This window comes from Suncus etruscus, chromosome 5, assembly GCF_024139225.1.
Source record: "Suncus etruscus isolate mSunEtr1 chromosome 5, mSunEtr1.pri.cur, whole genome shotgun sequence".
In the NCBI taxonomy this organism is placed as follows: Eukaryota; Metazoa; Chordata; class Mammalia; order Eulipotyphla; family Soricidae; genus Suncus; species Suncus etruscus.
In genome coordinates, this window is record NC_064852.1 from 97,395,980 (window position 1) to 97,409,617 (window position 13,638).

General features: G+C 37.1%; 1 protein-coding gene across 1 annotated transcript in view; it reads left to right on the plus strand.

Moving 5' to 3' along the window:
- Window positions 1-13,638, plus strand: part of LRP2 (LDL receptor related protein 2) — a 219,973-nt gene that overhangs the window by 162,030 nt on the left and 44,305 nt on the right. Inside the window, exons 48-51 of the mRNA XM_049772881.1 lie at window positions 1,763-1,894; window positions 6,228-6,429; window positions 7,993-8,288; window positions 10,184-10,700. Of these exons, the coding sequence (XP_049628838.1) occupies window positions 1,763-1,894; window positions 6,228-6,429; window positions 7,993-8,288; window positions 10,184-10,700 (1,147 nt within the window). The remainder of the gene's footprint in view (window positions 1-1,762; window positions 1,895-6,227; window positions 6,430-7,992; window positions 8,289-10,183; window positions 10,701-13,638) is intronic.

Consider the following 13,638-nt stretch of genomic DNA (forward strand, 5'->3'; position numbering starts at 1 on the left):
CATGCAAGGCAAGCACCTTACCCGTTACACTGTCTCTCTAACCCCTAAATGTATTTTCTTTTTAATTTATTTATTTTTGTTTTTTTTTGGTCACACCTGGCAGCACTCAGGGGTTACTCCTGGTTCTCTGCTTAGAAATTGCTCCTGGCAGGCTCAGGGTACCATTTGGGATGCCGGGATTTGAACCACTGTCTTTCTGCATGCAAGGGAAACACCCTACCTCCATGCTATACATCCAGTCCCTATTATTTTAATTTTAAAGAACTTTATTGATTGATTGATTTGATTTTTTGGTCATAATGAATGGCGCCTAGGGGTTTCTCCTGGCTCTGCACTCAGAGATTGCCCCTAGAAGGTTGGGAATCTAATTGGTTTTTTCCACTGCTGCATGTAAGGCAAACAGCCTATCGCTGTAATATCTCTTCAGCTCTTCCTAAATGTATTTTTTAAATTACATGGAAACCAACTTCATAGTCCTTGTAGTTTGTAACAATTACTTGTCACATATCATATACATACATATATATATATATATATATATATATATATATATATACACACACACACACACACACACACGATCTTATAATATCCTGGAGTATTGTTTTAGAAAACATAAGATATGTATAAAACTGTTAAATCCTCATTCTTCAATCCCATCACTTCTCAAAAATAGTTCCTATTAAGGGTAATAATTATGAATTATCTTAATTTATGTATTCTGATTTTTTTAAAACACAGGTAGGCTCTAACTACATATATTTTACTGAAATTTTCTCTGCCATATTTTTTCAGCTTAATAATAGCTTATCAAGGTGTTAGCAATTACAGGTTTCCTTTTTTTTTTTTTTTTGCCCTGCCTTTCTTTTATTTTTATACCCTTCCTAAATTATGTACATTATGGCTGTTTTCTTTATTTACTGTGAAAAATACTGAAATATATCTCCTTTCAGAAAGTTATTTGCATATGTGGAGATATTAATGTATCTTCATAAGGCTATATTGACGTATATATCTTCTTTTTCTTCCTTATAGGACAAGGTTCTTTTTCCTCTAAATCATGATCACTGTGCTATGTTTTCAACAGCCAAAATTAATTATTTTGTCCTTGCTAATTTTGAAGGGATTCTTAGATTTATGGGTCTTTGTCACTGTAATTACTTCAGTAGGAATATATGAGGATGAAAGAATGTGTCTGTGATAGTTAATTTAAAGGTAATTTACCAGTTTAATTATATAGATAATGTATTGAACTCTTATGTTCTAGGTTCTTTAGAGCTATATTAGTGAATGACACAAATATACCTGTCCAATTGGAATTTATATTTTAGTCAGAGGAGACAGTGAAAAAGCAACCAATAGTTTCAACATCACTGTTGAAAGGTGGTGGTAAATATGATGGAGAAATGGTAAAAGGATAGAAAAACAGTTATGCTAGGCAGATAGTTTGCACTAACCAAGACAGTGTTGGATAAAAAGTATATTTAAAAATAGAAACAAGATTTTATCCATACTACATATAGTTAGGGCTCTGCATTGTTCATCAACTACTTCAATCTTTAACCATTGGTAAGTATTAATCTCACTATAGAATATAATGTTCAGCTTGCTATTGTTGTACTTTAAGATTTTATTTATTTATTTATTTATTTATTTATTTATTTATTTATTTATTTATTTATTTTTTACTGTGTATGCTATAGACATGCTTCTCATAAGATTTCTGGATTGCAAACCAGGGGTACTTTTTTATTTGTTTCAGAGTCCCATGTGGTAACGTGTTCCAGTTCTCAGTTCAAGTGTGACAATAACAGGTGCATTCAGAGAAGCTGGATCTGTGATGGTGATAATGACTGTGGGGACATGAGTGATGAGGATGAAAGGCACAACTGTGGTAAGTGAAGTCTTTTCATTCTTTTGCACTTCTATTCTAGGGAAAAACTTTTCTGTTTTGGCTAGTGTAATTTTTCAGGTAGATTCCATTTTAATTGAACACATTATGAAGATGTCACTTCAATATTGCTCTCTGGAATTGTTTGAAATCATTCACTAACGATGAAAATACATTCAATTTTTATTTCTTTTCTTGCACATAGCTAATCAAAGTAGTGCCCTGTAGCAATCGATTGTGCTGTTATTTTCATCTATCATGATTTATGTTTTCATTAGGATAGGGGCTGAGGAAGAAAGAAACAGTAGTGGATTATGGACTAGACTGGACTCTATATTCTATTTTGGAGTATAAAACTCATAGGCAAAGTGTCTGAGAAGAGTATCTTTCTATGGTAGGGCAATAAAATCAATACCTTATTTATGATCAGAACCCATATGTGTCTTCAGGTGTGATCTACAGTTCCATATGTACTTAAGTCACCGATGCATGTTTTTCTCTGTCTCTTCATCCAATTTTCTTATTTTTTTATACTGGTTGAACAAAATAAATGTTCCTATGTGTTAATATTTAATAATTTTCTTTAACGTCATGGTCTCTGTTAACTGTTGTTACCCTTTACCCCTAATTCTATTAGGTGGCAATAGCTATAATGTTGTTTTATAAAGTACTTATTTGCAGGTGAAAAAAAGAAAAACTGGCTTTTTAATTTCTATTATTTTGAACCACCTAGTTCACCATTTTGAGCTATAATTATTCACATCTGTAGAAGTGGAATACCTGTGCTTTTTTTTTTTTCGTTGGGGGGTCACAACCGGCTGCACTCAGGGGTTACTCCTGGTTCTGTACTCAAAGTCCTTCCCGGCAGGCTTGGGGGACGATATGGGATGCCAGGATTTGAACTGGGATTCTTCCTATGTTAGTCACGTGCAAGGCAAACATCTTACTGCTGTGCTATCACTCTGGCTCACAAATGTTTATTTTATATTATGTGTCTGCAAGCTAAGCCAAATGTAAGATGTTTTTAAATCTTTATTATTATTATTAATATTTTATTTAAACACCTTTATTACAACTATGATTGTATTGGGTGTCAGTCATGTAAAGAACACTCCCCTTCACCAGTGCAACATTCCCACCACCAATGTCCCAAATCTTCCTCCTCCCCACCCCACTCCTGCCTGTACTCTAGACAGACCTCCTACTTCCCTCATTCATTCACATTGTTATGATACTGCTCAATGTAGTTATTTCTCTAACTGCATTCATTACTCTTTGTGGTGAGCTTCATGTTGTGAGCTAGACCTTCCTCTTTTTGTCTCTGAGAATTATTGCAAAAATGTCTTTTATTTTTCTTAAAACCCATAGATGAGTGAGACTATTCTGTGTCTATCTCTCTCCCTCTGAATTAGTTCACTCAGCATAATAGATTCCATGTGCATCCATGTATAGGAAAATTTCATGACTTCATATCTCCTGACGACTGTGTAATATTCCATTGTGTATATGTACCACAGTTTCTTTAGCCATTCATTTGTTAAAGAGCACCTTAGTTGTTTCCAGAATCTGGCTATTGTAGATAGCACTGCAATGAATATAGGAAGGGATTTTTGTATTGTATTTTTGCGTTCCTAGGGTATATCCCTAGGAGTGGTATAGCTGGATCGAGTGGGAGCTCAATTTCCAGTTTTTGGAGGAATCTCCATATCACTTTCCATAAGGTTGGAATAGATGGCATTTCCATCAGCAGTGAATAGAGTTCCTTTCTCTCCACATCCCCACCAGCACTGCTTGTTCTTGTTCTTTGTCATATGCACCAGTCTCTGTGGTATGAGATGATACCACATAATTGTTTTGATTTGCATCTCCCTGATGATTAGTGATGTGGAGCACTTTTTCATGTGACTTTTTGGCCATTTCTATTCTTCTTCCCATTTTTTGGTGGGATTAGATTTTTTTTCTTGTAAAGTTCTGTCAGTGTCTTGTATATTTTGGATAATAGCCTCTTATCTGATGGGTATTGGGTGAATAGTTTCTCCCACTCAGTAGGTGGCTCTTGTATCCTGGGTAATACTTCCTTTGAAGTACAGAAGCTTCTCAGCTTAATATATTCCCATCTGTTTATATCTTCTTCCACTTGTTTGGAGAGTGTTGTTTCCCCCTTAAAGATGCCTTTAGTCTAAATGTCATGGAGTGTTTTACCTATGTGTTGTTCTATATACGTTATAGTATCAGGTCTGATATCAAGGCCTTTAATCCATTTAGATTTTACCTTCGTACATGGTGTTAGCTGGGGGTCTGAGTTCGCTTTTATCAAAAATTAGATGATTGTCTGGGGAGCATTCTCTGAGCATTCTCAAGCCTATTCCACTGATTTGAGGGTCTGTCTTTATTTCAATACCATGCTGTTTTGGATAAATATTGCTTTGTAATACAGTTTAAAATTGGGGAAAGAAATGCCTCCCATATTCCTTTTCTCAATGATTGCTTTAGCTATTCGAGGGTGTTTATTGTTCCAAATGAATTTTAGAAGTGTTTGATCCACTTCTTGATGAATGTCATGGGTCTCTTTAGACTCTCGCAGGGGTTCTCAAACTTTTTAAACAGGGGGCCAGTTCACTGTCCCTCAGACCATTGGAGGGTCTGACTATAGTAAAAACAAAACTTATTAACAAATTCTTATGCACACTGCATATATCTTATTTTGCAATGAAGAAACAAAACAGATACAAATACAATATGTGGCCTGCGGGCCATAGTTTGAGGACCACTGCTTTAGAGGGATCGTATTAAATCAGTACAATGCTTTGGGGAGTATTGCCATTTTAATGATGTTAATTCTGCCAATCCATGAGCAGGATATGTGTTTCCACTTCCATGTGTCCTCTTTTATTTCTTTGAGCAGGGTTTTACAGTTTTCTTAGTATACGTCCTTCACATCCTTAGTCAAGTTGACTCCAAGATTTTGTGTGACACTAATGTGAATGGGGTTGTTTTCTTAATATCCATTTCTTCCCTATTATTATTGGTGTATAAAAAGGGCATTGATTTTTGTGTGTTAATTTTGTAGCCTGCCACATTGCTACATGAACCTATTGTTTCTAGAAGCTTTTGGTAAAGTCTTCAGGGTTTTCTTTTCATTTTTTTAATTAAAAAATTTTTTTTATTTTTGGGTCACACCCAGCAGTGCTCAGGGGTTACTCCTGCTTTACATTCAGAAATCGCTCCTGGTAGGCTCAGGGAACCATATGGCATGCCGGGATTCAAACCATCGTTCTTCTGCATGCAAGGCAAACACCCTACCTCCATGCTATCTCTCCGGTCCAGTCTTGAGGGTTTTCTAAGTATAGTATTGTTGGATAAAAGCCCTGGATGGGGCCAGATAATGATGGAATGGATGAAGGGGCCTTTCTCTGCAAGCCCAGGCCATGTGTCTGCAACCCTCTTCAGTCAATGGGTCTGCAGGTTGAGGATAGCAGTGAGGAAATGATCCATAGACAGGTTTCAGGAGTCATCAACTTTATTCAGGCCCTAGCCAGCACATGTGACTCCTAAGCTTAAACCTTTTATGCTGGGTTCAGCCATCTCTCCACTTGCTCCTTCTTCTTCCATCTCTCTTGCTCAATTTCCTCCACTCTCCCAATAAATCCTCCAAATCAATCCACTTCCTGCCCCTGAGGCAATCTTTTGATACCTCCCAAGGACCCCTTCCAGATATATGCAGGCCTTACTAGCAGGTAAGGTTATACAGGAAGAATGGGGGATGGGGTAACATAGCATCATGCCATCTGCAAACAGTAATGTAAGATGTCTTTGTATTTCAGAAATGTGGAACAGATTTTATATCTAAATCTACAAAATGGGAATAGTTTTATAAAGCCCTAAGGGAAATTTATGTTATTTTATTAAATTTTTTGAAAACTTACTAAGGGTTTTATTATATCATTTCTTATAAAAATATCTAGTCCTCAAAACAATTAAAATGAATCTTAATATGTTCTACTATAATTTTAGATAAGTGATTTATTTTATTTATTCATTTTTTTTTTTTTTGGTTTTTGGGCCACACCCGGCAGTGCTCAGGGGTTACTCCTGGCTGTCTGCTCAGAAATAGCTCCTGGCAGGCACGGGGGACCATATGGGACACCGGGATTCGAACCAACCACCTTTGGTCCTGGATCGGCTGCTTGCAAGGCAAAAGCCACTGTGCTATCTCTCCGGGCCCAATAAATGATTTATCTACTTGTTTTCCTTATGCTCAGTACCATAAGACAGGAGAAATTATGATCTAATGAGCTCACATGTGACTTCTGTCTCTTGTTTGCTTTTGTTTCAGGCCATAATACCTGTCCAAGTACTTCATTTTTCTGTGTAAATAGTGTGCCTCCAGCAGTAACTTGTATCCCTAAATCTTGGGTCTGTGATGGTGATGCTGATTGCCCTGATGCCTATGATGAAGCTCAGAACTGTACCAGAAGATCTTGCAGTGGAAGTGATTTCACTTGTAATAATGGACTATGCGTCCGACAGTCATACAGGTGAATTATGGGTTATAAATCCCCCAGAAACATACTTGCTATTACTGGCCTATTTTTGGTTTGTTCGGTTTGTTTTTAAGTCCAAATCTGGCCGTTCTCAGGAGTTGCTTCCTGCACTCAGGAATCACTCCTGACAGGCTTAGAGGACTATATGGGATCCTGGGGATTGAACCTGGTTTAGCTGCATTCAAGACAAATGCCCTAGCCTCTATACTATCACTCTAGCCCCAGGTATTTTTGACAAAGGTTGTTCTCATTGACATCTCATTTTGATTTTCATTTCCCTGAAAATCAGTGATGATGGAATTTTTTTTTCATATGGCTCTTGGTCACTTAAATTTTTCTTTGGAAATATATATTTTAAGATTTCCTTTTCATTTTAAGATTATTGTGGAGGCCACCAATAGTACTTTGTGAGGTGTTTAGGTTGGAATCCAAAGCTTTGAACATGTGCTCTAATACTTGCATCATATCCTCTACTCCTTGTTTCCTTAGGTTTTGATGGCGTTGTTTGTGTTCTTTTTTCAGAGGTATAGCGTATGGATATTTTCTCATGCAAAAATTTTAAATATCAGCTTTTTCAGTATAATCCAAGATTTCTTTGTATTTAGGATGAGTTTTATCACTGTCATTTCTCCCTTCTGTAATTATGACACTTTTAATATTATGGATAAAGGAAGATAACTATGATTCATAGTTTCAGAAAGCAGTATTTTCTTAAGCCATCCTGGAATTCAGAGTCCTAATCTCACTTATAGGATTGTGAAATGCTTTAGTCCTTTGTCAGTGTTCCATGCAAGTCTATTAATTTTCTGTTCTCACATCATAACTCTAATATCTTTTTCTAAACAGAATAGTATTATAATGAAAGTAGAAGTAACAGGAATGCATTATAAAAACATTACTTTGAGAAGTCATATATTTTCAAAGGACATCTTGAATAATGATATAATTTATAATAACGAGTACTGATGCTATGAGTTTTATTTGCGAATGAGCTCATCTATCATTAAACTACTCAAAAATCATAAATTTTGTAAGGCTGGAGTGATACTAGAGCAAGTAGGGCATTTACCTTTCACTAAACTAGATTCTATCCCTTACATCCCATATGGTCTCTTGAACCTGCAGAAGAAATCCTTGAGCACGGAACCATGAACAAAACACAGGGTATGACCTAAAAACCAAGAAAAAGAAAGAACTCATGGATTTTGTCTGGCCAGTAACTTCTCTTATTGTCTGGTGAATAAGACCCAATGAATAGAACACAAAAATTACAAATTTTGTCTTTAAGTAACAGCCTTGGGGTAAATGTAATTGTTTATTTAGTGGCTCTAGACTCATAGAAAACAAAACTTGGAGAAAATGTGGAGTATTAAATATTAAATTATTTTGGAGATAGGTAGATATTCTGGTGGAGAGGGAACTAAGGTCACTGGTGATCTGGTAATTGAAATGATCTATCAGACATTCAGGTAAACAGAAGAGGGAACAAAGCTTTTAGCTAGTAATACTTGATACTTGTCAAACCCTCAAGTGTGTTCCTGGGTCTTTTATTGGTAGGTGTGACCGACGCAATGATTGTGGTGACTACAGCGATGAAAGGGACTGCTCATACCCAACCTGCTCGGATTCTCAGTTTACTTGTCAGAATGGAGCCTGCATTCCTAAGTCCTATGTTTGTGATTTGTATAATGATTGTGGAGATGACTCTGATGAGCTTCCAAGCCTGTGTTATACTCCCCAAACCACTTGTCCTCCCCATAAGTTCCAGTGTGACAATGGGAACTGCATTGAAATGGTGAAAGTTTGCAACCAGCAAGATGATTGCTCAGACTTCAGTGATGAGAAAGGATGTGGTGAGTAATAGAATACCTGGTTAAAAAAAAAAAAAGAATGTGGGAATGGACTGCAGGGAGAATGCAATGAATTCAGTACCCTGAACACTGAGCTGGGAAAGCCCCCAGTTCCTCTGGATTTGGACCCACTACACAAAAGGGAAAACTCAGAAGACTGGATATTCTCAACCCTTTCTAAAAGCTTCCCAAAATATTATACAAATGTTATCTTTCGTCAAAATACAACAGTGATATGCTCCATTGTATAATCGGTCAGTTTAGTATTCAACTGTTCTGTGCTAACTCATGAGTTACACTGTCCTAAGAGAATAGGACATTGAATGTGGGTGGGGAAGTAAGAGAATAAGAATCCTAAGAAAATAGGAGATGGAACAGATCTAGGAGTCAGTATCTCCCAGCACAGTAAGATAAGGAGATAACTGTTGGTTATCTTAGAATTTATTCACCTGTTGATATCCAGTCTCAGATGATTGTCAGGTTTCAATAGCCCAACCCCACAGTTACAATGAACTGTTGTATAAGAAAATATTTCCATAAGATTATTCTTTGTCTGTTGTCCCACCTTGACCTTCCAGGTGGGGGCGCTGTTGAGAACCGAATAAATAGTGAGTTGGCTGGTTGGCTCAGGTGTGTTTTGGAGCTAGCAGGAGGCAAAGGATTCTCTTCTCCCAAACATTTAATCTTTAATCCTCCTGACTGTGTGGATTATTTGTGCGGATAAATATTATCAAGATCTCCCCCCAAAAGGGGACAAGAAGATGGGAATCAATTTCTCATTCTGGGAGCTCTTTGCGAATACTCAGTCAACTATGGTGTAAGCAGGACCCAGAAAGTGGGGCAACATTGAACCACCTTAAAGTTGATCAAATCTGGAATTATAAGAAATGTTCCCCACCTATAGATAGTTTTGAGTAAATTTGGTTATGATTCACAGAATTAGCTAGAGACATACCCAGTGGGGTCCAATGGTAGCCTGTGACTGGCTGTAGTATGGGCAATCTTACCACTAAAATGGGAGAGGTTGGGGTACTTGAGCAATAGAACAGTGGGTAGGACATATGCCTTGTATGCAGCTGACCCAAGTTCAATCCACAGCACTTCATATGGTTCCCTAACTCCACCAGGAATGATCCCTGAGTGCAGAACCAGGAAGGAGTAAGCCATGAGCACTGCCTGATGTGGTCTCCAAACCAAATAAACAAGTATACAGGAGTATGCACAGATCAGAATGTCCCCACATCTGCACAGAGACCTTTCTTTTACCAGCTTAGGAGTAGCTAACTCAATTCTTTTATGTCCTGCTATTCTTTCTCTTTTTTCTTCCTATTTTACTTCCCCCATCTCACAATCAATGAATCCTGGAATTACTCCTGCAATGGTTGGAGGGATCATATGGGATGCTGGGAATTAAATGCAACAATCTGCAATCTAGCCTTATGCTAGAGAAGTACCCTACTTGCTGTACATTCTCTAGCCCCTATAATTTTAGTTTTGAGGAAAAATATGGGCATAGAAATTTAACTTATGCTTGATAGATTAATTTTCAAAATCCTTGATGAAGGAATGAGTTGAAGAATTTAAATAGTATTTTTTCTTTACAATCTCTGGAAAACTCAATTTTTGTCTTCTAACAAATTAAATTAATGAATTTATCAATTCATTAAGAATTGGGCCATCCTGGATTCAGCATCAGGCACTTTTCTTGCACATGACCATCCTGGTTTGATATCTGACATTGCTTATTCTTCCCAAAGCACTACATGAGTGAGCCCAGAACACCACTGCATTCAGGACATTCTAGTGGAATTTTTTTTCTAGTGGAATTTTGATTGGAATCATTGGTAAGTTCCTCATGAACATTTTTCAATTCTCTAACATTTGCCTTTTATTTGTAGGTGTGAATGAGTGCAATGACCCATTACTCAGTGGCTGTGACCAGAACTGTACAGACACCCTCACCAGTTTCTATTGTTCTTGTCGTCCTGGTTACAAGCTTCTGTCTGATAATCGGAGCTGTGATGATATTGATGAATGCAAGGAGACACCCTTTGTCTGTACCCAGATATGTGAGAATACAATAGGTTCCTACATCTGTAAATGTGCTCCGGGCTACATCCGAGAGCCTGATGGAAAGACCTGTCGGCAGAACAGCCAAATAGAGCCGTATCTCATATTTGGTAATCGCTATTATTTGAGAAATCTAACTTTAGATGGCCAGTTTTACTCTCTCATTTTGCAAGGATTGAGCAATGTGGTGGCAGTAGATTTTGACCGAGTAGAAAAGAGATTGTACTGGATTGATTCTGAGAGAAGAGTCATTGAGAGGATGTTTCTGAATAAGACAAACAGAGAGATTGTCATAAACTATAATTTACCAGATGCAGAAAGTCTGGCAGTGGACTGGGTTACCAGGTAAGGAAGCACAGAAAAGCCTTTGTCAAATGTTTTATATTGAACAAAATATTCTAATCACTTTTTAATTTTGCAGTCAAATGCGCTACCCCTGAACTATCCCAGTCACGCTTTAATTTTGATTAAAATTTTTCTTTATTGTTTGTTTCGGGACCAGAAATCAGGGATTACTCCTGATTCTTCCCTCAGGAATCACTCCTATCCTGAAGGGGGGGCATATAAGGCTAGAACCCAGGTTGGCTGTATACGAGGCAAATGCCCTACCTACTGTGCTGCTGCTCTTGCCCAGAAAGGGAATATTTTTAACATGTGCTAATTTGGTGATCCCTTTAATGCTACATGGATTTCCCCCCTTCTTTCAGCTAGTTACTCAATTCATGAACATTGAATATTAGGAAACACAGATCTTAAAGTTGAATAATTTAGAGACTCAATGGCATCCTATTATGGAAAGGGCATTCAGAGATGGTAAAAAAAAAACTCTGCTAACCATGCAGTTAAAGAATGATTCATACATTCATTGGTGCATTCAGCTACTTAAATTTTTTTTTTTGATTTTATTTTGGGACTACACCTGGTGACGCTCAGGGGTTACTCCTGTCTATGCACTCAGATGTCGTCGCACCTGGCTTGGGGGACCACATGGGACGCTGGGGGATCCTACCGCGGTCAGTCCTAGGTTAGCGCGTGCAAGGCAAACTGCTCTTTCGCTTGCAACACCGCTCTGGCCCCCAGCTACTTAAATTTTTAAAATATATTTACTTTACTTAAGCATCATGGTTATACATTTTTCATGATTGAATTTCTGTCATAAGATCATTCAGTCATAAGACCCTTCATCAGTGAACCTTTTTCACCACCAATGTCCCAATTTCCTTCCAACTCCCACCTCCATCCCCCACCTGCCTCTGGGGCAGGTACCATGCATATCATTTTATCCCCTTTTAGTACTCAGTTCTTGTCCAGAGTAATCAGTTCCAACTATTATTCTCCTAGTGGATCCTTCTCTGCCCTGACTCCACTTACTGCTCTTTGTGGCAAACTGCCTATCATGGACTAATCCCTCTGGCCTTCATATCTATTTCCTCTGGATATTCTTACCATACTATCTTTTATTTTTTTTATATCACACAAATGAATGAGATTATCCTATTTCTATCCCTTTCCCTTTGATTCATTTTATTCAGCATGATAATTTCCATATTCATCTATGTATAAACAATATCATGAACTTATTTTTCCTAGAAGCTGCATAGTATTCCATTGTGTAGACCAGATACTTAAAATTGAATCACTTAATTTAATATTAAATTAAAATCACACATCCTACATACTAGATACTGTGACAGGTCTAGAGGTAAAAAAAAATAAAGAAGAATGTAGCCTGAATCTTGCAGAATTATCAGGCTTGTTTATATTACAAGTCATTTTCAGTTTGGACCCAAAAAAGATAGGGCCTGATTGTTTTCAGCATCTTTCTAGAAACTGAGTTTTTAAGTTGTAAGTGGTATTTTAACTAAACTTTAACAGAACAACCTCACTTAATTACCTTATGAGCATAGAATAGATCAGAAACAGCAGTGCAAAACTCTGCTGGTTCTGAGTCCTTTTCATTTTTCTAGTCATGGGGATGTCATGGGTGTCTCATCCTCATTTTCTTGAAAGATTTTTTTGACTGGGATAGAGATAAAAAATGGGGACCGGTGAGGTGGCACTAGAGGTAAGGTGTCTGCCTTGCAAATGCTAACCAAGCAAGGACCGCGGTTCGATCCCCTGGCGTCCCATATGGTCCCCCCAAACCAGGGGCAATTTATGAGCGCTTAGCCAGGAGTAACCTTGAGCATCAAATGGGTGTGCCCCCCCAAAAAAAAACAAAAAAGAAAAAAGAGATAAAGGAATGAATCATCAGGAGTCTTAATGAGTGAATATTATATTGCCTCTAGATTCAAAGTCTAGCTCTATTCTTCCAAAGTATATAGCTTAACAGTAACATTAGGAAATACAGTAACAACAATAACAACAACAACCCTTAGTCCTAACAACAACAACCACCACCACTACCACCACCATCACCACCCTTAGTCCTAGTATTATTTTAATCTTAAATAGTATAATTTTCTTTAAATAATTAGCTCCAGTTCTGGAACATATTACGTATTCAATAAATAGCTGGCTTTCTTAAGCTATTTTCTGGCTATCGTAAGCCTTTCCAAAGATGAAATCTGAGCTTGTGGCCATCCTGTTCATTAAGCCCTACCTAGCTGAATTATTTGGCAAGGCTTATACATTCACATTCCCCTTTCTCAAGCCTAAAAGGATGCTGCTGTGCAACAGTTAAGTATTCTGCAACAAGGTAGGTTCAGTATTTCAATATTCCATCCACTTTAAAAGGAAGTTATTTTCCTTTTGGAGGAAAATCATCAAGTATCAGGTTATAAATGAAATTTACAACTTTTATAATATTTCTATTATTAGAAATATCACAGATAATTTAAGACTATCATGAAAGTCTTAAGTTTTAAGACTATTTTTATAGAATTTATATATATACATATTTTATTTATTTTAAATATTTTATAGATAATATACTTTACAGATTAAAGATTATTAGCACATTTACCTCACTCAATTGTGCTTTGTTTGTTTTGGTTTTGGACCATATTGACAATGCTTAGAAGTTACTCCTGGCTCTGTACTTAGAAATAGCTCCTGGCAGACTTAGGAATCCATATGGATTGAATTCAGACCTGTCCTGGGTCAGCTGCATGCTAAGAAAACACCCTACTCTGTGCTATCAATCTGGCACCTACCTCACTCAAATATAAAACACCTTATTCATATAAGAAATCAGTTTTTTTTACTTTGTTTTGAATATACTTTATTTTGAAACATAGCAATGAGTTTATTTTCTGGGTTTCCAAGTCTATATTGTCAGGAG